The sequence below is a fragment of the Callospermophilus lateralis genome, chromosome 8 (assembly GCF_048772815.1).
Source record: "Callospermophilus lateralis isolate mCalLat2 chromosome 8, mCalLat2.hap1, whole genome shotgun sequence".
NCBI classification, from domain to species: Eukaryota; Metazoa; Chordata; class Mammalia; order Rodentia; family Sciuridae; genus Callospermophilus; species Callospermophilus lateralis.
The window spans coordinates 46,273,906-46,299,820 of NC_135312.1; the positions used below are offsets into that span (position 1 = coordinate 46,273,906).

Consider the following 25,915-nt stretch of genomic DNA (forward strand, 5'->3'; position numbering starts at 1 on the left):
CTGTGCTTGAGTTAAAGAAGACAAAGCCATTCTCAATACACTCAGTACACACTCAATACACAGCAGGCCAACATTTTATATTCTGTTCTGTCTTCCATTATGTATGAGTTTGATTTTAATTTTAATTTCTAAGGAGTTAATATTTTCTGTCACAAACCTCTCTTCTCCAAAATTGATAGATACCGTCAAATATGGACTTAACCATGATCCTAAGAATCTATGCTATATGCTTAGTGGTAGAACTGATATTAAGGAAGGACTCATGGGTTCAGATGCCACTGTTGGTGGTTAAGAAACACCAACCTGATGGATCTAAGAAACCTAAAATCTCCCTCCATACTCTGTTTCAAAACGTATATGTCATTTATTTAGTTAGAAGTAGATGCCAGATTCTGCAGCCACATAATTTTAATGTAAGTGGCAAATCAGCCAAAATTTACAAGTCGAGATTTCATTCAAAATATCATATATTTGATATATTTTTAATTCATTGACTTTTGAAAAGGAGCAGTATATACAAAGGCAAGTTGCATTTTAAATCTTTTTGTTCTTTAAATTTCTTTTACATGATCATTTTATGTAGTAGGTACAACATTTGTAAAGTACTTATAGTTACATATATAAACATGAAATTAAAATTTTAGTATCAACTAGTCAGTTCATTAGATATCAAAATACTTTTTTATAAGGAAGTGTATTTCATTTCATTAAAAAGTGAGAACAATTACACCTAATGATGTTATATTGTTGCTAGTTTCTTCCTGCATGCTCCCACTAGCAAATTTGTTTTTATGACCCTTCTACAGATGGCTTTTAAGGAAAAAAAAATCAGGGCTAGTTAGTTTAAATAGACTATAAAGTATGTTGCCAGTGGTCCAATAAATCAAAGAATAATGTGGTCATTGGTTTCATTATCTAAAACTTGCTTTCTCTAATTTGACACATTTCACTAAAACATTCAAAAAGTGAGTTTGGTGAATTGCCTAGCAGATGTGGGCAGTGTATTATAGAGGGAAAACATACTTCATGTTGTTTTTCTGTTGGTTTTAATTTTTAATTTCAACTTGTCACTTTGGTTACTGAATCACATTATATATGTCTGGATGGGCGCTTGCTTATTTTCTTTCTTAAATTTGACCTAGCTAATTTATGACCAAATTTTAAGGAATATTTGTTCATTCTACCAGTCTCTCTCACAGGGAGAACATAAGTTCATATGAAATTCAGGGAAGACTATGCTACCACTCTTAGAAGCATGTGATTCTTGTGTCACATATTACAATATTGTAGAACTAAACTTCTTGAAGAATGCTTTGAGCTAAGAAAGTATTTTCAATCTTTGAGCTAAGAAGCAGAAACTATTCACTATCCAATTATCCATATTTGGCTAGGCCAATGGAATCAGGCCACTGAATTTTCACCAACACATTGTGATAATCACTGAAGGATAAAAAAGAAATGGAGAAACTATAAGTAAATAGAAAGATCAGTAGAGTAGAGAGAAGGGAAGCAACATGGGGAGGGAAGAGGGAAGGAAATGGGGAAGTGCTGGAGACTGATTCAGAGCAAATTATATTTCATGCTTTTATAATCATGTCAAAATGAATCCTAACGTTACCTATAACTAAAAATAACCAATAAAAATAAATTTTCTGAATTTTTGCAAACTGATTATTAAACATTTACCACAAAAATTTCATAATATAAACTTAGAGTTAAAGAAATTGTATTTAAAAACAAATTATAAATGGAATTATATATATAAAAAATGAAAACAAATACAATAAATATATAAGGCAAATTGGGAGGACCCACCTGAGATAACTGCTACTTCTACAAGTTTATCCTAAGACATGCATTTTTCTTTTGAATCAGAAAAAAAAATGTACCAAATATCAAGTTCATGGGTGTCACTTTTTTTTGGCATATTTAATTCTAGTCCTGCCTGCCTTGCACTTCTGTCAGACATAATTGATTTACATCAAATGCTGGCTTCTTGCTTTATAAATGATAAGCATGTGCTCAAGAGAATATGGAATATGACACTGTTCTAAATATTTCCTATCTGAAAAAAAATCTTGTGTAGTTGACTATTAATAGAGATTATTTAACAAAACTGAATATGATTCTTTAAGAATAAGCTATCGATATTTATTAATATTAACCTTAAAAAGTGTGTGTGTGTGTGTGTGTGTGTGTGTGTGTGTTTGTGTGGAAATCACAATCACGTATTTGCAGTGAGACCAGAGCATCAAATAATTTTCTTGATCTGGTGAATATAATTTAGCCAATAAAACCCTAGTAGCAATGGAAAAATAATAGGAATAACTGCAACATATTTCATCCCTCAATTAATGGGTTTTTTCAACAATCCTTGCTTGCATCTGAAAGATAGTGGTTTAGAACTTGGGCTTTTGTGTCAGAAGCCTGGCACTTTATCTTGGGTCTAACACTCATGTTTATTTAACTTACCTGTACCATAGTACTCTCCTTTGTAATATTGAAGGTAAAATACTGTATACTTTAGTGCAGCAATGTGACTATTAAGTGGATAATACATGAAAGGCATTTAAACCCTTAAATTAAATGATAAGTAGCAAGACTACTTACTCAGTACCCCAATCTATATAATAGTGACAAGAATTGCAGCAGAGTTAATGTGACTTCTCCTGGGAAAACTATATTGAATGTATTTAATTATTAAATACAGACTATGATAAGTGAAAAAGTATTTCTGAAGGAATGGAAATTTATATGAGGTAGGACCTAACAATAGAGTGTGGCTTCATCAGGAGGTAAGAAGTGATGCATTCTGAACAAAGGTGGCAAAATGAGCAAATATTTGGAAATACATATTCTTATAGATTACACAAAATAAAAATATTCCATTGTGAAAAATAGGGTTAATGTTCAGAATTAATTAGACGTAAGATATGAAAAAACATATAAAAATCATATTTTGGAAAACTAGAGTAATGAATCTAAAGACTTGGTGTTATTTCTATATGAATTGGCTTCCTGACCTCATCAAACACCAAAAAAATCAAATGAGTAAGGATCTTAAAACTACTTCCCAAGAGATTCAGTTGACATATATAGAATATGTTTTACATATGTTTTCTTCTAAAATTTCCAAAATAAATTTTGTTCACTTTTGTTTTAGTTCTAGAAATTACGTTTGTATTATTAATATTTTCATCTTTAAATATGTTACTAATTAATACAAAATATTTTCTGTTCTTTAGCTAACTATCCAATCCCAAATTGGCTGAGACATTTGGAAGGCTCTTCAAAATTCCAGAGTGTGTTGTAGCTCCTCAACATTCCTAGGCTATGCCTCAAAATATTGATGTTATTGCTTCTGTTTTGTTTGTTCTTTACTGAGGGTTTCTCTGGGTTTTTTTGTTTCATATTTTTGCATGAAGTGATGATAGAAAATTTAAATTCCAAGATTAATTCATAATGCTCATGTAAAACCAGAAAGACAATATTTAATTCAATTTAATCCAATCAGAAATACAGTAACTTTGCTTCTTAACAACTTCTGTTTTTTCTCATCAATAAAACTAGGATAGCAATTTCTGTTTTCATAATACCCTGGGTTTGACTCTAGCACTGGGAAAAAAATAAAAATAAAAAACCTATTAAGTGAATCAAAAATTATTATATTACTTGTTAATTTGTTTTGATACTATGGATTGAAAAATAAACTGTAATTTGGGGTTAATATCTTAATATTCTCATTTTATTTTCTTCATTTTAAAATATTAACTAATGGGCTGGGGATGTGGCTCAAGTGGTAGCGCACTCGCCTGGTATGCGCGGGGCGCTGGGTTCGATCCTCAGCACCACATAAAAATAAAGATGTTGTGTCCACAGAAAAACTAAAAAATAAATATTAAAAAATTCTCTTTCTATCTCTCTCTCTCAAAAAAAAAATAATAAAAATTTAAAAAAATATATATTAACTAAGACTAAATTATATCTAACAAAATTTCAGCCCCAGATCCTAGAAATACTATTTTAAAGTATTTACCAAATTTCTGAGATTAGATCTAGATTCATTTTAATACCATAGTTGTTGCATACATGAAGTAGGACACATAGAACCTTAGTAGTAAGAATCGGTCAAAAAGATGTCTTACGAATAAACTGGTGACATCTTACAAATTAACTAGTGATTTTAATAAAACTATTTTGCCTCTTATTACTTCAGCATCTTTTGACAAGATCCCTTTCTCTGCTGTTTACTTCTATTCCTGTCTGTTTTTAATATCAGTAGACAGGTTTCTTTGAATACATTCAATATAGCTTGTTATCAGTAAATAAATTTCCTGAAAATCCCCAGTCATTAGACTGTGTTTCCCTAAAGTAGAGATCAATTTATCCTCCATAACCTGTTTATTCTACCAAATTCACAAGTTTCTGTAGGGATAGTGCCATGTGATGGCTACCCATGTGAAATCTGTTTAGTAACTCTTAGGTATTATGGTTACTTTTCTCTGTATTTGTAGCTCTAAAGGCCTTACACAAAACAGGAACTCAGTAGATACATTCAATGGTTCTTATATATCACTATACATATGTGGTCTTATGTATGAAGGTGATTCTGTGTTTGTTTTTTGTTGTGGTAGTTTAGCAACTGTAAATGCCATATACTTATTACATAGTAGTGACAAATCATTATAACAAGGGTGCATCCTTGATGAACCAAATGTAGTATTGATTTTCAGTGTCGTCCATAATAACTTTGAAAAATTATTATTTTTATTGGAGCTATTACAAATAGATTCTAAAAAGAGTCTACTAATAGCACCATTTTCTTTTAAAAGGCTAAATTAACAGTTTGAAAGTTTTAACAGATCCATCAATGGAATATAAAGTTAACACAAAATAAAAGGCTTTCTCAGTTTCTGCAGCATCTATAGATATTGTATTTAAGTGTTTAAATTAGAATGTGCCTAGTGAAAGTATTTTATGAATTATTGACATTTTCAATCTACACACTCCAGGAGGAAATTCATTAGGAGGTGTTCATTTTTGAAACACATTATATGAAGCCATTGTAATACAAGGTGCTTGAGCAGTACTCTTATTCAATGATGCATGGGTGTTATTTGAAAAGCATAATTTAGAAGCTGAGCTGCAGAGATTACTCCTGTCTCTCATTAAATAAAGGCTTAGCACTTTATTTACTGAAAAAGACAGACATCTGTCAGAATTTTTGATGTGCACTATACCAAAGAATTTAATACACTTACAAATCTTACTGCTATTTACTGAGGAACTTCTATTTGTTTCTTGGTGAATGTGAAATGGAAGAAGACAAAGTGTTTTCAGTTTCAGAATAATAAAAATTAGTAAGACATGAGGTGTTGAACAGAGGTTTGCTTTCACTGATAACAGAAATCATGTTTTCTTTGACCAAGAAATGTGGAATCCATTTTTTCCCTCTATTATTTTAATCCTGTGAGAGATGATTTGCATTTCTAGTCTCAAGGGATGATAGTGCTAACAAGTATGTAATCTAATTCCTTTCTTTGAAAATATTGTATTTCTATTTTTTGCAAAGAAGAAACAAATATTGAGATCTATGTGTTGGGTACTAGAGATAAATAAGATTATCCTTCATTTCACTGAAGATCATTAATGAGTAAGATCAAAACATGGATTTGAATCCCAGTTCTAATACATATTATCCATATAGCCATGGTTTTTTGTGTCTCAGTTTCCTCCGTTGAAAATTGAAGATAATGATGATGTCCACTTCATAAGAGTTTTGTGATGTTTAAATCAGTCTTGTATACAAAACTTCAGTTCTTAATTAGTGCATATGATGACAGATATTGTGCCTACCCTTAGGGAGATTCTGCTTATATTGTGTATCTCCTCTTAAGTATGCTCCTTCATGGATTTGGTGATAGAATGGAAATGAAGAGCAAGAGTACAACAATAAAAATGTGTTCTTTGAATTTACTTGTTGGCAGAATCAGCATGGAACCTTTACACACATGACAGGTCTGTGACACCTCTTAGTATTGACCTTGATTAAATCTTTTAAACTTTTTTTGAGTTTTTGTCAATTTTTATCAGATGGAAAAAATAAATGCCACATTAAATTTTTGTATGAAAAATTAAATCTGGTGAAATTTTTATGCAAGACTCATTTTTTTATAACTTATGTAGTTTGCCTTTTTATACTTCCTTAATTGGTCAGCAAGTTTCTGATAAGGGTACCCAAATGTATTTTAATAATCTAAGCCAAATGTAACCCAAACAATAATTCTTTTTAAAATATCATTTCAATGAAAAAACTATTTTCTTATAAATTATTTAATATTTATTAACTATATTATGTTCTTCATAGGTGTATGTTTATATATTGCAGAAATAGAGAAGCATTGTTGGATTATAAATTTCTACCTATTAGGAGCATGGATGTTGTAGATAGAAAATGTGATCTATGATTTATTGTATAGAAAAGGAAATTAAAAGGACATTTAGATGCCATTTCATAGTTCTTAGTTATGGCACTAACAAACAATTTTCAGCATGCAACAAATTTGTTTCTTTGCAATTTGCAATGCAGCTTGGAAAAACTTGGCAATGAATATACATGCTCTCTGTTCCATACCTTTTTAAATTAAAGGATGCAATTCTAAAGTTTTACATGTGGTACAAAAAACTGGTTAGAACTGATAACATTTTAGTTTACTAAGCAATAACATAATTGCATGTTATATCTATTTTATGAACACTGAAGATTGAAGGGAAACTTTACTAGACTCTTTTTTCTACTTTCTTCCTTTTATACAGAATAAAATTATCTTTAGCGTGAATTTGTCATTCCCTCTAACTGCAGGATATAGCATATGACATTAAGTTTGACAAAGGACAACAATGAAATCACTTTAAGGAAATATATAAACGTATTTATAGAGACTGAATGGACAACAAAAGTAGTTGGAGCAAAGAGATAAAAGAAAACAAACTTGTTCCAAAGAGGTTTGGAAATGAACAATGACACTTATAATGTTCAGAATTCAAAATATCAGTCAAGCTATGGGATAGGAGATCCTGAAGAAGGCCCTGCCCCAGTAGTCATCATATAATTCATTAATTTGTGATCTCATTTCAGAAAGGAGAAAAACAAGTATGTTAGGCCTGTATCTTTGCAGGCTGTTTTATGGCAACAAATTGTTCTTGCCAGTATAACTTGTAGGACTATCTATATAATTTTTCTCCAGTTTTATGTTTAATGAGTTAGATAAATTTCTTATAAATTTTCCTTTCCTTTCCCTCCATTACAATATTGAAAGGCATTATGCAGATAATTCATTGCATTTCTGATTTCACATGGTACAACCAGATAGTTTCACCATGTTTTACGACATTCTTAAAACATCAGGAAGCAATAATATTCTCCATTATTTGTGTTATGTATTTAATTCAGCTGTTATTGATTAGGGATGTATTATTTGTTTGGCAGTTTTAGTTAGCTTTTTTTGTCACTGTGACCAAAGACCTGAAAAGAAAAACATAGAAAAGGAAGAGTCTATTTTGTCTCATGGTATCTGAAGTTCAGCTTCTTCTTCGGGGGTGACTCCACAGTTTTAGGCACAAGTAAGGCAGAACATTGTGGTGGAAGAGCACTGCAGAGAAAAGCAACTCAGGACAGGGAAGTTCAGAAGCTGAAGTACTGGGCTCTCACCAGTGACAAAATATGAACCAAAAGGCACACTTCTAATGACCTACTTCCTCCAGCCATATCCTACCTATCTACAGTTACTTCTCAGTGAATCCAAATCAGTGAATTAATCTACTGATTAGGTTACACTTCTCATATTCACATTGTTTTACCTTGAACATTCTTTTTCTCACACATGAACTTTTGGGGGATACCTCATATCTAAATCACAATAGGCATTGTGTGGTTACAAAGGACATGGTGATATGCTGTTTCAAAAATCACTTTAATTTGTTGTCTCAGGGATAAGGAACATTCTAGAATCAGAATTGGATGATAGGCAATGACTGGCCAATTCTAAATGTTACTAAGCTTTTCAATGACAAATTATGTTGTCTTGCCAGTTTTTGTTATGGGAATATGATTTGTGTGCACTTGTTTCAACTTAAATTATAGGTCTGTTTTACTTCAGTCTTGAAAATAGCAAATAAAAGATAAATGAGCTACAGCCAGTCATGACATGGGCAAGACCATAATAATTTTCTCCCCAAAGCAGAACTGCCTAATAAATCTTAATTTTGAGTAACCAGCAAGTAACAGAGGCAAGCTCTATTTACAAGAGAGCTTATGCCAATTTCTTGGAAATTAGACTAAGAACTGAGTATTAAAAGCAAAATTCTTCCAAAAGACTGCTGAGATGATAGAAGAAAGTTCTTTGAAGAATCAAAATTTCTATTAAAATGTAAGATAATCTTTACAAAATATAATAGAAACATTATCACTATTTTTTGTTACAAATCCTATCTTCCTCATTTTGAAGGGACAAATTTCACTCAAGAAAGTAGGATATTTGTAAATAAAACTGTCTATAAGTTTAATGTGAAAGGAGACTAACATTCTGTGAGGGAGGGTACATTTCATGTTTTAGAGTATAAATAGCTCCATATTTAATTTTCAAAAACATGTATCTGGAGCTACTTCAAGGAAACAAATTAATCAAAAATTTTTTGTAGGTTAGTGATTGAAAAATGTGAACTGTAGGATGATTTCCCATTTCTAATCTCCACCATCACTGTAATGGGTTTTAAGTCCAAATTTTTGAGATTGTTGATTAAGTAATTTTTAAATTTACAAGGTCTTCTAGTTGTAAGTTTGAACACAGGTTAGTATTCTAGTGAAAGCATGGCATGCATCTCTTAGATAAAGTCTTTAACTGGTCTCTATTTAGTCATACAGACATGTTTACCATGTACTTAGTTACTCAATAAAGTATAACTGAGAATACACTATGGCAATATAATATTTAAGTAATTTTAGAAATAGTGTTAAAAATAAGACTTGTAAATTAGTGAGCTACAACTTTCTAGCCTAACTTTTTGTATATACAGTTTTTTTTTCTTAAAATGTGTGATATTGAGGTTTCAAAAGTCAATGACTAGAAATAAGTATGTATTGACAATAATTGAAACCATGAGTTTAGGTCAAAGAACAAAAATCTCGCCCAAATTTAATTAACCAAAACAGCATTTCTTGATTGTCTTTGAAATTTTCCTGGAGTTTTCAATATGTTTACTGTGCATAATTTATCAGTTCATCCCTTCCAGTAAAATTGCCTTAGTTTTACAATATTTATAATCTGTAATTTTTAAAGTTTTAAGAATCCATTCTTCCTGACACTTGTACCATTTTCTTGTTGGTAACTTGTTTGTTTGTTTGGTTTTCCTCATTAGGATGCAGGCAAATTGTGTTTAAAGAGACAAATGTTTATAAGTTCAAAAAGGTGCCACTTAATGGACATTGATGAATATGTCATAATTTCTCAAAACTTTCACTGACTTATACTGATCAGTAACTTAAAAAACAATAATGAAAATTAATTTTAGAAATTATAAACACTATGTGTTTGAGGGCCTCACAACATTTTTATGACTGTATATTGACTCAGTTAAGAATGTCAAATTTATAAGAATCTTCTGCTAATAGGTATTTCTGAATGACAGTATTTTTCCATGATAATATCAAATATTGATAAGTGTGAGGTAAATTTCTTTAAGAAGGGTTATAAGTTCATTTATTCAGGGAAAGAGCTTCCCGGTTAATGTGTAACCTCATAGAGGACATTTCACACAAGACAGACAAGCTATGGGGAGTCATAGGTTCTAGAAAACAATTGACAGAGTAGTTTCTTTTGAAGATGTCAGTTCTTCAAAAGAAACATTTTTTATTGAAATAAAACAAAAAGACTATTATCTTAAATAATGGAACAGACTTAGTATTTATAAGTAAAACAAACAAAATTATTTGAAAGCTTTCTGTATATATAATTGCTGACCTGCCCTTTAAAATATAAAATATTGGTGTAATTATAAATATTGCATTTCATGTCTATCATTTGGAGTAGTATGCTTATTCAATCAGCTTGATTAATTTTTGCCTATTTTTCCAAGTTTATACTGTATTTTAAAGTTTACATGATTTTTTTAAAAACTGCATTAGACAAATGGGTTTTAAAATAATAAACATAATGTTCGATGAAGGAAGTATGAGTGAAATGAATTATTTACTTTCAGTTTGGAAGAGGTGAATAAAAACTGCTTGGCCAATACCGTACCATTAATCTATTCTCTTTTCTCCTTTCTCTCTTTACTTCTCTCTCTCCAATAGAAGTGGAACAAAAAGGTAATTAAATACCTTTCATAAATTATATGCTATTTATAGGCTAAGTTATTTAACAGTTTAACATTGAGCTAAAATAATTTTGTTATTAATTCTTATCTATTTTATGGAAGTTTATTTACTACTTCTGCTGCTCAACTTCACTTTAATCTGTTTTACTGACCAATGCTAGTTTGATCCTTTTATCCTAACACAGTTTAATATTGTAAAATTTTCAACATTATATTATATTCCTCTTTATTTTTAAGTAAGTAGTTAGAAATCCAATAGATGTGATGAACAGTGATTGCTTTAGATTTGTTTTTATTTATGTGCTAAATGATTTCTCATAGCTCTGGTGTAGGTTCCCCTGTTTCACTCATTTGTGTCTACTAGGGGGAAAGGGAGATAATTTTCTAAAATATTTTAAATTGCTTTAGCAACCAAGGGCTTATTATTAACTTTAGCATAAAGGTGATGGACAATTTTCACAGCAAAGAGTTACTTTTCCTTACAACTAAAGCAATCATTTAAACAGCTAAGAAATTTTTTATAATCATCAATATTATTATGGTTTCTAAATTGACAATGCTCTTTTATTCTTGCTATGGAATATTTTGATAGCCAGTTCCCCTGACATTTTTTTATTTCTTCAAAATTAAAACTTGGGAGATTTTGGTAATTTACTGTCCTCTTCAATAATCTCCAAAAATGTAGCTGAGTTTCATCTTGTTTTCCATTGAATCTGTGCTTATAATCGCTATTAAAAAGCTAATCACTAATGCTGAAAGAATAATAAATCATTAAAAGTGGGTCAGCATCTAAATTCCTTGTGATTTCCTAATTTTTCCACCCCGTATATTTCTAATCACTTCAAACATAACAGTGGACTGCATGATTATTTTTCAGTGTGTTTGCTTTGCAAATATATTAGAGCAGTGTTTCCCACAGCAGGTTCAGCAGAAGACTGCAATCCAAAGAGGCTCTGTGGAAAAATTCTAAGATCAAATTAGTTTGTGAAAATTCCTCACCCTTACAGCTTCTGCCTGGGAGATTCTCTAATTGACCTGTGCTATTAGAATCTCTACCACAATAGTATCTGATGTAACATTTCTTAGACAAATGTGGCTAAGGATCCTTTTTATTTCTTTTGTTGTAATACCTAGCTTTACTACTTGAAACCAGTGCTTCAAGGACCGCCCTATGGGAAACATTGCTTTATTGCCCCTTCATGTCAGATGAATCAGACAAGCTTTCTTATAACCACTGTCACAATATGTTACTGAATCATACTAAAATGCAGGTGAATCAGATGATTCTTGCCTGTTTTCATTCTGAAGTATGAGCAGCAAAATATAGCAAGTAATCTTGTTTTTTAATGCTTTTTTCATGTAACAGTAAAAGGTACATGTTTTAAGTTCCAATACTACTGTATTTAACAGGACATTTTTAACTGATTAAAATCTAGATCTTGGGTTCTTTTCTGTAACTTTTCACCCTTTCTTCTTTCCTTATTCCTTCTTTCTTTTCTTTTTCTTCCTTTCTCTTTTTCCTTCCAGTATCCATCCATCACTCATTTTTAATTGTGTGGACTGCATGCTCTGTGCGTGTTGTAGCAGTTTCAAGAGCTTTTTTTGCTAGAGGATTCACTGGCCTGTAACATACAAGATTTTTCATTTATTTAAACAAAAATTACTATGGGATATTCCTATGTTTATTAATGACAACTGTTCAACAACTAATTTTTTGAGAGTGGGAACAATATACTTTCATTTCCAAATAAGATATGTTCTTCAGTGAACTAATAAACACATTGTGTATAGACTTTTGTATTCATTATATGTCTATAGAATACATAGACATATGTTGCACTTGATACATATCTTCAAAAATGTTATCATACACTTTAACAAAGGTAAAAACCACAGGAAAGCACAGCTACTCATTTAAAAAGTCTAAATTTTTAAGCAAATGAAATCAAAGTGATTTAAAAAAAAGTCAAAAAATTAATATGGAAAAATACTTTGTGTTCTCAAAAAATGCACCAAAATAAGTGGTGGTGGGTATCTCTGGTTACAGTTGCATTCTTGTTGAAAAATAAGAATATATGAGAAAATAATTAATTAATACAATTTTTGTCTTAACTCTTTCCCTTCCAACAGTTTTTCTTTGTCCTGGACTACTAAAAGGAGTATACCAGAGTGAACATTTGTTTGAGTCTGACCACCAGTCTGGGGCATGGTGCAAAGACCCTCTTCAGGCTTCTGACAAGATTTATTATATGCCCTGGACCCCCTACAGAACTGATACCTTGACTGAATATTCATCCAAAGATGACTTCATTGCTGGAAGGCCAACTACTACCTACAAGCTCCCTCATAGGGTGGATGGCACAGGATTTGTTGTATATGATGGAGCTTTGTTCTTCAATAAAGAACGCACCAGGAACATAGTAAAGTTTGATTTGCGGACTAGGATAAAGAGTGGAGAGGCTATCATAGCAAATGCCAATTACCATGATACCTCCCCTTATCGATGGGGAGGCAAATCTGACATAGACCTGGCAGTGGATGAAAATGGGCTCTGGGTCATCTATGCAACAGAACAAAACAATGGTAAAATCGTCATTAGTCAATTGAACCCTTATACCCTACGGATTGAAGGGACATGGGATACTGCATATGATAAAAGGTCAGCTTCCAATGCATTTATGATTTGTGGGATTCTGTATGTGGTCAAATCTGTATATGAGGATGATGACAATGAGGCCACCGGGAATAAGATTGACTACATTTACAATACCGACCAAAGCAAGGATAGTCTGGTGGATGTTCCTTTTCCCAATTCATATCAATACATAGCAGCTGTGGATTACAACCCCAGGGACAACCTACTCTATGTGTGGAATAACTATCACGTAGTGAAATATTCCTTGGACTTTGGACCTCTGGATAGTAGATCAGGTAAGTTTGAATTTTGATGGTATTCTGTGGGCAGATACTTAGAGTTTGTTCTCATGATTTTAATTAGATTAACTGTGGTCTCTCTTCTGGCCTGTGTACCTAAAATTATTCTTTTTTTTTTTTTTATCTTTTTAGAGAAATCAACGATACCACTTTCAGTCCTAACAATTTATAACTAGGAAAACCTGATTATTTGTCCTTTGTACAGCTTTTCTCCAAATTTTAGCTCTTCTTTTCTGTGGGATGTGTCCTTAGCTGCTGGTTAGATCTTTGCATACTGAAATACACAAAACCTTTGCTAAGACAGGATGCTATCCTTTCTAATTAATTGTGAATATACCCTCAAATAATTAATTGTGAAATACCCTCAAAAAATGCTCTTTGCTTGGAACATTTCAAGGGTTTAGGATGATACAATGCTGCAGGAAGGAACTGTTAACCAATATATTCACCTCACAGATCATTTTATGTGACCACTTCATGGGACATATTGTCAGTTTGAGTGTGCCTTTGTCTGAGTGAAATTATTTGATATAGAGAATAATGTACATAACTGGTAAGTACAAAAAAATCACAATTTTTATAAGAAATGACAATGGAGAACAGTTTGAGATCTAATCTTTCCTTTCAGTTCTTTAAAAGTATCCCTTATCTCTCTGGAACATACTATTTCCTTTTACTGTTGTTTAAAGATAACTATAAATAGCTTTAGTTTTTCTTTTTCTTACTTTTATTTACACAAGAGAACAGAATTATCTTAATTTAAAAGTTAAGTTTTGAAACAAGCCATAATAATGTTCTCTAAGATTAAATGTAGTGGGAAATTAAAATAGAGGTGTCTGAATTTTGATAGTAATATACCCATTCAAGTATTTCTATCTTTTAGATTTTCCTGTTAATATCCTTATTTTCTGCACTTAAAAAAAATATTCTTTAAGTACTGGAACTTCACCTAGTTGCATTCTACAATGGGATTATACACCAGCCCAAATATATGTGTGTGTGTGTGTGTGTGTGTGTGTGTGTGTGTGTGTATTCCTCCTGTCTCAGCCTCCTGAGTAGTGGTATCACAGGCACATGCCACCATGCACATTTATTTTTGTTTTTACCATGCTTTCACTAGCATGCCATTCTTCTAAATAGTCCAATAAATACACATTTTCTTACAGAAACAAATTCTAAGTTTCATATGACCAATTACATTACCTTATATATACTGTTTTTTAAAAATATGATTTTTTTAGGTGTAGGTAGACACAATATCTTTATTTTATTTATTTGTATGTGGTGCTGTGGATCGAACCCAGGGCCTCACACATGCTAGGCAAGCACTGCCTCTGAGCCACAACCTCAACACTACATATCCTCTTTTTAAAATGTATCTATCTGATCATTATTTTTGTCTTCCAGACATTAGTGTAATATAATGCATGCATTTAAGTCAGGTTCAATAGCTCTTTGTTGAATGAATGAATGAATGAATGGCTTTCCACCACTTCTTTAGATAGAATGACAAATTAGGTGGCTTTTTGTCTAACCCCTAAAAGGCTTCAGTAAATGTGACAGTGCTTCTTTTCCTAATCATTAATGTTGATATTGTGTTGAATTGGCTTTTATGGAAGGGAAAGCCAAATTTGCAACAACAACAAAAGCACGTTATTATTAGGTCTTCAAAAAATCTTCTAAACCAACTGCATTATCTGTTTAAACGCATTACAGGTAAGATTTTTAAATACAATATACTGTGCAATTGAGAACCTGAGCAAGAATCAATCATTGGGTTGTATCCTAGGATACAACCTATTCTTCTATAGCTATGATATTCTTAAATCAAAATAAATAATTTGTTACTGAAAACTCTGTTTATTAATGGTTCTTAACCTTTTTTATTATTAATTTTGATCACAAAGTAATTTCAAATGGCCTCAAAAGAAATTATAATCATATTTTGTAATTAGAGCAAAAAGCAATAATATAGTTTCACTTTCGTTTATTAAAAGATTATATGTTATTTGATATCTCTATGTAGGTAGAAAGGGGGGAATTGTTATTAATTGTGGCCATGAAGAAGGTTGTACCACTCAATTAATTTTATTTATCTGTTTATTTATGGAAGCGGGGCCATTTCAACCCACATCTATTAGTGCTCATGTTTGTGAAAAAGATGTTTTTGAAGTGACAAACTTTAAGAAATGATAATTTTCAGCTTTTAATTGAATTCCTAAGCCAGGAGACTCAGTTTTCACTCCTTTTGAACAACCACAATTAAGACTTTGTTTTGCAAATAGTGGGATTTCACCTGTATTAAATTTGTAGATATAATTGCCAGAAAATGTATCAATTTGCACACACAGCTGCTCAAATTAAAAAGCTAGTACTTTGGCATGGACTTACTGTAGTTTAGAGGTGGAAAGAATAAGTGTAGAAGTAAATTTTATGCATGCTATATGTGGATACGAGAATTTCAATTAGCATTAATAGAGGCTGTTCATCTTCATTCCACAGTTTTAGGTGGGTGTTTTTCTGTAGTAAATTACACTGACATTTTCCAAAGCAATTGCCTTCAGGGAATTCTTATTGCCAGTTGTATTATGGGTCTTCTTATTCAACCATATATGAAAATTCTCAACTTACAAATATGTTATGGTCAAAAACTTACCTAAGTATGTATCAAAAATGTATTTGTTGTTGCCATTTGTTGGTAGCAGTCTAAGTCTTTTTGTTCTTATTTTAACTATGTTCTGTAACAAAAAATAGTTAATGATTTTTGTATAGGATTACCTATGTTTTACTTCTACTGTATATAACTGTTCTGTACACCAAAAAATCTATCACTGGAGATAAACGCAAATGTGCTTCTAAATATGAACTAAGGGGTCTTGTAGGATCTGGGTTTGAATTATACCACTGTCAGTTGCTCAATTGTGGGAAGTTTGCTCAGCCTTTTGTTCTTGATTTTCTCAAGTATGAAGTGGGAAAAATGATACCCACCTCAGAATATTTTTGTTAAATTTTAATGAGGTAATGCACAGAATAGGGATAGTAGAGTCACTAACCGCATCGGTAAGCTACACACCAGGGAGCCTCAAGCACCATTATTATCCACATTTTCCCAATGAGGGCCCCCAAAGCATTGTGGCTTATGTAACTTACTCAGAACTTTCTGTTACTAGTGCTAAGCATTCTCTAAGTAAACTACAATTTGTAATGTATACTCTGAGAAAATTACCATGAATTCATACTCTAAAAATTGTTACCTACTTTTCAAGTATGAAATCAGATATTTTATTTTGTTTTGTTTTTACAAGGGTCATTTTTAAATTCTAGAATAGAAAACTTTGTGGAAGTATGTGAAGAAAAGTTTATCTCCTCAAGAACATTCTAAAGAGTGATCGTAAAAGTTGTTTATTTCTAGTCCCTTACTTTTCCCAGAACCTACCTCCCCACTGCTAAATTGTCTTCTGGTAGTTTGGCTCATTACATGACATGTATGTTTTCTTTCTCTTTCAAAGGAAAACATTGTAAGGGATGATACAATCTGTGAAATGGATTGTTTTCTACCATATTAAGAAATTAATTTTAATTAAATCCTTTAAATTTGTACTGCAAATATTCATTATTATATTGTAGAATATAACTAAAATTTCTCATTGAAAAGATCTTTAAGGTTCCATTCATCTGTGTATAGTATACAAGAAGTTTAAAATTTCCAATTTATCTAAAAATATTTTCAGGACATTATATTACCATCACTTATTCTGCATTATATCAATTGCGAATTGCCAATATTCTTATGGTTTTCCAAAATAAATTGATGTAAAAATAAGAACTTATTTTTATACTACTGCTTCATATCCATGTAACTATATATATTTGAAAACAATTTCTTTTAAAAATGTTAATAAGTTACTTGTATTTCACTTATTTAAGAATACACAGTGCAGAGAGTCTCTAATTTATAAAATGCTTTTTTATAACTACTTAGACTTGAATTAACACTGGAATAATCTCATTGATATTGTTTTGGTCATTTTTGTCTACAGTCTTATTGAGTGCCTGATAAATGTAGGTGTTCTGTAAAGGTTTGTTAAATGATTTAAACAAACAAATGAAAGAAAATAACTTACAGTGTCCTGATTTTTTAGGATATTGAGAGTAGATGTGTTATTTCTAAATTTGTTTCATAAACCATATAATTTTAGTATGCTCCTCTGCTAGTCATCTTCATTGTTTCCTGCAAACTTCTAAGTCCAGAAGTTTTAACTCATTCCAGCCATCATCCCCAGGTTCCTTACCCTACAGTTAGGTCCTTCTCCTCTTCACCCAGCCTGTCCTTGGCCTTGGTAAAAGGGCAATTGATCAGAGAATTTTATAGTAAGAATACAGTCTCAAAATGTTCAGTTAGAAAATTACTGATTTCTTCATGATAGAGAAAATGGAAAGTGTATTATATCCAGAAAGGCATAATAACTGTGAGGTTTTGTTTTATGTATTTATTTATTTATTTGTTTGTTTGTTTGTTTATTTATTTATTTTTGTAGTACTGTGTATTGAACCTAGGGGCACTGTACCATTGAGCCACATCCCCATTCCTTTTCATTTTTTATTTCAATACATGGTCTCACTAAGTTGCATAGGGCCTCATTAAGTTGCCAAGGCTGGCCTTGAACTTGTGATCATCCTGTTTTTGGCCTCTTGAGGCACTGGATTACAGGCATGTACTACTATGCCCAGGTAATTGTGTTCTATTGAATCAACATTATGCTGGGCCCAGTTATTCCTTAGCTATTTCACAGGTTATATGAATGCCTCTGGTTTGCTTCATAATTCTCAAACTCTCTGTATGTCCAGGCCTATCTGGTGTGAGGTAATCATTTGTATCATTTGCCTACTCCCAGCAGCTTGGGTGGCTGAGGCAGGAGGATCACAAGTTCAAAGCCAGCCTCAGCAACTGAACCAGACCCTAAGCTATTTAGCAGGTAGACCTGTCTCAGAATAAAAAATAAAAAGGTCTGGGGGTGTGGCTCAATAGAAACCCTGGGTTCAATCCCTGGTACAAGGAAGGAAGGAAGGAAGGGAGAGAAGGAGGAAGGCAGGAAAGAAAAGCATTGTATTGGAAGAACTGATGATTCAACTTTGGACACTGTATCAAAAATGTTTATTAGCATTTAGCATTTTAGTGTAAAATGAAAGTGAAAGTGCTACTATTTTCTGAACAGAGCCCTACATCTAAAACTATTCAATCTAGAATGTTTTTCAAATGAACATTTAACTGGGTCAATTTCCTACCATATAAAATATGTTATAAAGTATACATTCATCATTGCTTTCCATTGATCCTCTTTTGTGACTTGTAACATCCAAATACTCGTTAGCTACTTCACAGGTTATTTGAATGCCTCTGGTTTGCTTCATAATTCTCAAACTCTCTGTGTGTCCAGGCATATCTGGTGTGAAGTAATCAGTTGTATCACTTGCCTTTATCCATTAATAGTGATTGGTGTTGACTGGCCATCAGTCTTAACTGTTCTTTCTCCCAAATCACCTTGTGCCTAATTCATTATTCATTAATGAAGAACGATGAGATGTGAGTCATTTTCTTTGACTCTAATAGTTTGTCTCCAAACTGTCTGTGGAAAAATCTAGATTTTCCTTTGCAAATATGCAAATACTTATGAGTATTTTCTTCTGAAGGAGAAAGAACTAGGCTCAAGTTGATAATTAGAACAAGCAGATAAACCTACTTCCAATATTTTCTGAAAGATACAGAGTCCACTGGTTGATATTTAATGCAGACCACATGAGGCAATGAATGCTAACAATAGAACGGGTGGACATAACCACTGCCCTCTACCAGCTCTTCTGCTTCCCAAGCAGTCCACATTTTCTTGAAAGCCATTTGAGATTATGTAAATGAACCATTCCTCTATGTGCCAAAGGTAGTAGAATCTCAACCAACAACAGAAAGCCTACACATAACAGTTTGACAATGGAGATAAGGTGAACCTTCTGTCCTTATAATATGCTAATTAAGCGAATTTGTGTCTTCAGTAAAAGCTGTGGCTATGTGGTGATGAATAAGAACTTTAAACACACATGACACCTCGTTAAAATGTAATTTTCACATCATATATCTGAGCCCTTTACTTTGACAGCTGAGTAATGTGAATGCTGGGCAGAGAATCCTGAACATTTTGAATCTGTCACGTGTTTAGGTAGTCAAATCTGCTTCCTGAACAGTTTAGTTAAATATGATACACCCTCAACAGAAAATAGAGCCTGAAACTATAGAATCTTAAATCAGACTTGTCTACAGCCTAAGGGTTATGATTGCTCCATGGTTCCACTTGAGATACCACATTGTCTCTAAAGTTTAATTTACCTCTGTCTTAGTAGCTGAGTGCACTTTACAAAGAGAAAAATTGTCAGCAACTTGTTGCTAATTTCAACCCTCACTTTATTTTTATGCATCAGCTGTTTCCCAACCAACTTACAAAACTTGCAAAACTTGGAAGAACTGTCCAGTTGCCACTCAACATCAACTGAATACTCTCTCAAGTTTTTTTTTTTTTTTAAAAAAACCTTTGCTGTATTTTTTATTTCTTCATAATTGAGTGTTTAAATTTCCCTGAATGACACCTTCCACTTCTCAGGATTAGTGTAAAACACACAGTCCTGTTCAAAAGAAAGCTGAACCTCACTTTATCCAACAGATCCCAGTACTAGCCATTAATCTGGCATGTAGGTGACTTGTTTTAGCCTTTTTGCTGCTATGACAAGACCTGACAAGAAAAATTAGTGGAGGAAAAGTTTAACTGCGGCTCACAGTTTCAGATTTCTCAGTCCATACATAGCTGACTCTGTTGCTTTGGGCTGGAGGTAAGAGAGAGAATTAGGGTAGAAGTGTGTGGTGGAGGAAAGCCTCTGGGAACATGGCATAAAAAGCAGAGATCTCCAGGGACAAAAGACATTTACCCCAAAGCCACACCCTCAGAAACCCACCTCCTCTAGCCACACCCTCCCTGCCTGCAGTTTCTACCCAGTTGATCCTTATCAGGGAATTAATGCACTGATTAGGTTGGGGCTTTCATAACCCAGTCATTTCACCTCTAAACTGTCTTACATTGTCTCACACATGAGCTTTTGGATGACACCTAATATCTAAACCATAACTTTGGCTGTCCTAATAATGGAGACTGGAGTCAAGGGGTCAAATGATTCAAAAATGTTACAATATAAATTTTTCCATGTAGAGTGTTGTCCCTGCTAAATGAACAATTATTAGAAAAGTGATCAAATTGTTTCTATGTGGAAGTCACAGTCATAAAAAGACAACTTATTTATGATTAAGCTTCTGATTCACACCAGCTGTCCTTTCTGGACCCATTTCACTTTTATCATGTCCACAAGAGGGCAGGCAGGTGGAACTGAAACAGTCCTGCAGCAGATTATTAGCACATCTTAAAAGGGTCGGTAGCAGTGACAAAAAATGAGATTTCTGGTTATCTAGGGGTTCCACCTTAGAAACCTGCCCTTAGATCCATATTAGCATAGGTAAATGAGAGCTGATTTCATTATCTTGTTGCTGTTAAAATACCCAAGAATGTGTTTCTCAATTGTTTAAATAATGTTCAAGTAGCTTGGATTAGGTTTGACAATTGACAGTTTGTATTTTTAAGAATAATAGTATTTCTCCCTTAATGACTGCTTTTCCTCTAGAAAGCTAAATTCTCTGATAATGTTAATTAATGACCAAATAATTCAAGACATATACATGACAGGTAAAAATTTATGGTACTCTGTAATTTTACAAAACAAGACATGTTGCCAGATTTCTTCAGAAACAAATGGAGAATACTTATTTTTATCTGCTTAAAGAAATTTGCCTATTGCTTGTCAACAGTACAAATTTATGGCCAAACCTTTCGCATCTACTAACTCCACTGAAGGCATAAATCAGAATGATCCAGTGCTTTCTATGTAAAGTGTTTTGTGATTAAAATATTTTAGCCTTAAAACTTGAATTTATTTTTAAATATTGTTAAAAAGAACAATTCTACGTATAATAGACAAATGTAAGTGAAAAGATAGGTATTTGTTGATATCAAGATTTTCTAAAATAGTATCTATAATGTTAGGGTTTTTTTATTATGGAAATGACTTTAAAGAAATTTTTGCCTTTGAAAACAAGAAAACAGTTTTTCTACAAACACACTATTCATTAAAATATAGACTATGGTTACTAAAACATAGCTTCCTTTTGAAATCTATGTTAATTTTTCTATTAGCATGAGTATTAATGTATTAGACAAAAAGTTAGACTTACATTTTATAGAGAAATCCATCAAGAGATATGAATGGTAATGGTTTGTGGAGGGAAGGCTTGGAAGTGAAACTGCAAGAATTAAGAAAAGCCAAAAATGAAAAATGGAATTCATGCACAAATTAATATTTGCAATGTAAAACAGAAGAAGGAAGTAAGGGCTAAGTTAAGTCAAAAGCCACGTGATTAAATGATGGATTTTTTTTTTTCCTTTGAGTTGGGAAAACCATCTTCAAGTGTATTTAAGGCTAAATAGCTCCCTGCTATACAGTTACAATAGTGAGGGAGGCAGTAATCTAGAAAAAACAAATTAGGAGAAAAAACAAAGAGAAGTTATTAAAAAAAACTATTAGTATTATCTATTAGGTGTTTGACAGCCATTTATAGAGATTATCAAATTCAGTCCTAACAGTAATTATGCAATGAAAGCGTCATGTTTATTTCCAAATGAAGAAATTGATGATCAGAGTGATTAAGTAGCTCAAATGTCAAATATATTGTCCAGAGCTTCATTTAGAAGCCTGGTCTGACTTACTTTTTATTGTCATGTTACCACCACAGGTGATCAAAAAGAATACAGGTGCCATAACTTAGATGCATGGCTAGAGCAGGGAGAACAGTGTATGCATGCTAGGACTGAAGTCAAAGAAAGGTATCAAGTTACATCCATCCTCAAGCAGAGGGAGGGCAAGCAAACAGAATTGTGTTGTAGAGCACTCATCTTCCCCTCCAAAGTCTATTAGTGTTCACATGCTTACTTTAACCCTTAAAAACAAACATGATTAGGCAACAAGGAGAAAGAGAAAGTCATCTGCCCAGAGAAACTCAGTTCCATAAATGTGAATTTGGACTTCAAAGGACCTCATCTGTGTAAACTGTTATATTTTATATTTACAATAGAAAAGATATATAACACACATAAGCCTAGAAGAGAATGTGATATATAGTGTTTTGTGGGTTGTAGGATGTGTTGTGTTTGTGTGCGTGTGTGGGTGTTAACTTCTCAGAAATACTTGAAGAAACAAAGATTTAATTATTGAAGGATTAGAAGGATTAGTTGGAAACTTTGCTGAGATTCTGAGCAATTTGAAGGACTTTAGAGATTTGAGGACTGGATCTTTATTAGATTTAAATCTACTTAGCATAAATTATTTCCATTCCTGAATGCAGATGGATTGCTAACGATATTCTCATGCTTATTAACTATGAGCAAAACTGGCAAAATGATGAAAAGTAGAAGAAAGAAAAGAAAGGAAGAGAGACACAAAAATGAAATATATTTTTCTTTAAAAATAAATGAACAAGAGTGATGAGTTCCCTTTTTTCAAAAAGAAAATGATTAAAGTACACTTATTTTTCATTTGTAAAGAGCTATTTCCCAAAGATTTAATTAACCTCAAGTAGCTAAAATATGGTTAAGGACAAATTGAGAAATGCATGTACTGGCAGATTGGGGTGTTAATTGTTAAAACCTTATAAGAGAGCAAGTAGGCAATGCATAGGTAAGAGAAGAAAAAATATATATACACACACACATATATGACAGGTGTATTATATTATATATAATATGTATATATAATATATATTATATACATATATATATTTTTTTCCCTACTTGTCTAGTTTCTCAGCTGGGGCTCTGTAACTAGAAACAGATTAACAAGAGAAAAGGGCACAAACTTCCGCTTTTAACTTATTAATTGTAGATTGTTCATGACACAATTGTCATGCACAGTTGTCAGCCTTCAAAAGGAAATGACCCCTCCCACCTCCAAATAAAAGTTAAACCTGAGTGGTTTTATACTAAGCTTGATAAAGAATAGAAAGTCTTGGAAAAGTATGATGTGACAAAGGAGTTAGTTAAGAGTAGTAAACTAAGGAAATTTGGCAAATCTGCTCTTTTGCTCTGGGTCTCCCTCCATCTTTGGGTTTTGGAGGGCAAAATGTGACTGTCCTGTGACCTGCTTCAGTAGATGGAAAGGGATAAGGTGAGGTTTTCAAGAAAAAGCTCAAAAGAAAAATCACAGTTTGCCTGCAGTTGTCCAGGTGGAAAATATGGAGAGGAAAAGAAGGCCTGAGTCTGACAGTAAAATGCAGTGTCGCCAAATATTTTAAAAGACCTCATCATCATGGAATGTGTGAAAAGTAATATGTGACATCCCTTAGAAACAAAAGCACTGTGTTAAGTGTTGTTACCTATAAAATAATTAACCAAAATAGGTGTTATGCTAGAATTTCCTCTTTTTCTAGCACAAATCAAGTATTCTTTATTCAAAGTGCTTGAGGTCATAATTACTTTGAATTTTGGAATTTGGGACATGGGGATTTTGGAATACTTGCATATATAGAATGGTAATCTTGGGAATGGGATCCAAGCATAAATGTCAAATTCATTTATATTTCATATATACCTTATACACAAGGCCTAGAGGTGATTTCATACATTATTTATAAATACTTTTCTGCCTTATACTGTGACCCTTCACATGAGATTAGGTGTGGGATTTTCCACATTTCTTGTCATATTGGCTCTCAGAAAGTTTTGGATTTTGAAACAGTTTGAATTTTCAGATTAGAGATGCTCAATATAGTATAGTCCCATTTAGCTTTGTCTCTGCCTCTTCTCCATTGTTGTCAGTTCAAAATCATCAGTGTGCTAAAGTGGCCTATTTGGAGATACCATATTCTGTCAACTACCATTACTTTTACCAAACTTCCCATGAGTATGAATATGTTAATCTGTCAGATAGTCCAGATTTCTCTGACAGCTTTTGGCGTAACTATGATTTTCAAGGTTTCAGAACATGGCGGAGTACTACTTCTGTGTATAAACAGGACTACTCACTTAATCGATTGTGTTCCAGACCAAAGAATTAGAAGTAACCATGGCAAAGGTTCAAAGGCCTAGTTTTCCATGCAAGGAAAAATTTAAATGTTCTTGATCTGTCAGGCTATTAGATGTAAATGAGGGTGGGGACTTTTAGATATCTGATTTTCTACTAAAATAAGATTACCTCGTCAGAAGAAATTAGTGTCATAAAAGTATAGAACTTTTGGATAGGATTCAAAATAGGAATTGAACATCAAAAGTAATCATTTAGTGGAATTAAATTATATGTCAGCACTGGGCGAGGTGGCACATGCCTGTAGTCCCAGTGGCTCAGGAGGCTAAGACAGAAGAATGAGGAGTTCAAAGCCAGCCTCAGCCAACTCAGTGAGACCCTGTCTCTAAATAAAATACAAAATAGAGCTAGGGATGTGGCTCAGTGGCTGAGTGCTCCTGAGTTCAATTCCCAGTACCCTTCCCCCCAAATTATATATGTCAGGTTATGGTTTGATGTCAAGTGTTAAAAATAAAAGTTAGGTATAAGGAAAATCATTTTTGAAACTCCTTTAATAGTTTATAAAATATACTGTGTTTTTAGAAATCATATCCCTATGGAGTATAAAGATAATAATGTATTATTGTACAATCAAAGAGTACAAAATCAAATTTTTTGTACCCTTACACTTTTTACCTTTACAAAGTATAATTTATAGTATTCTAATTACATTAAAAACTATTTGAATTCATGAAAATTAAATGTATCTAGATTAAAACTCCTCTGTATTAAGAAAGTGAAAAATTTGGTTGTTATATCTGTGTAGGTAAATCCTTTCTGTGAGAATTTTTTTTCTAAAATAATGTATCAACAGAAGTATCTTCTTGAAAATTATGAGGCATGCTTTTCCCATTAACTTTGTATACAATTATTAGATCACATACTAAATGTCTCAGCATTTAAAATTATACATAGAAGAATATTTAATAATGAGAACTGTTCATTACATATTGCTAAATTTTTAAAAAATGTTAAAATTATTTGTAATTTAGCTCATTATACATTTTCTCTAGTTTTATTTGTACTAGAAAAGTCCTTTAAAATTTTTTCTTTGAATGTTTTTTAAAAAATACTCTGTTTCACAAGTCCATTTTTATTCTATGTCTTTGTTAGCAAGTAGAGGACTCAAAAGTTTAATGTTGATATTAGGTATAAATTTTAATATTTGTATACAGTATCTGAAGGATTCAGATTTGAGTCTCTTCTGAGTTTTACCAGATTTCTTTAGTGAATATATTGTCTTTAAAATTTAGAAATAGATTTTTCCAAATTGACCTAATAATATACAGTAATAAAGGACCAATGATGAATTTAGAATTCTATGAAAGGATGTAAAAAGGCCTTATAATTGTTTTCAATTTGCATCAAAGATACAATTAGCACCCTCTTGTGATCTGAAGGAGCA

The 25,915-nt window shown here is 32.3% G+C and overlaps 1 protein-coding gene across 6 annotated transcripts in view; it reads left to right on the plus strand.

Annotated features, from left to right (window-relative positions):
• Adgrl3 (adhesion G protein-coupled receptor L3) overlaps positions 1-25,915 on the plus strand; it is a 395,548-nt gene that overhangs the window by 117,085 nt on the left and 252,548 nt on the right. For 4 of the 6 annotated variants that reach the window (XM_076865221.2, XM_077110223.1, XM_077110222.1 and 1 more), the window contains exons 3-4: positions 10,352-10,366; positions 12,505-13,305. In XM_076865221.2, the coding sequence (XP_076721336.2) occupies positions 10,352-10,366; positions 12,505-13,305 (816 nt within the window). The remainder of the gene's footprint in view (positions 1-10,351; positions 10,367-12,504; positions 13,306-25,915) is intronic. The other 2 variants (XM_076865222.2, XM_076865227.2) reach the window with 1 other exon arrangement.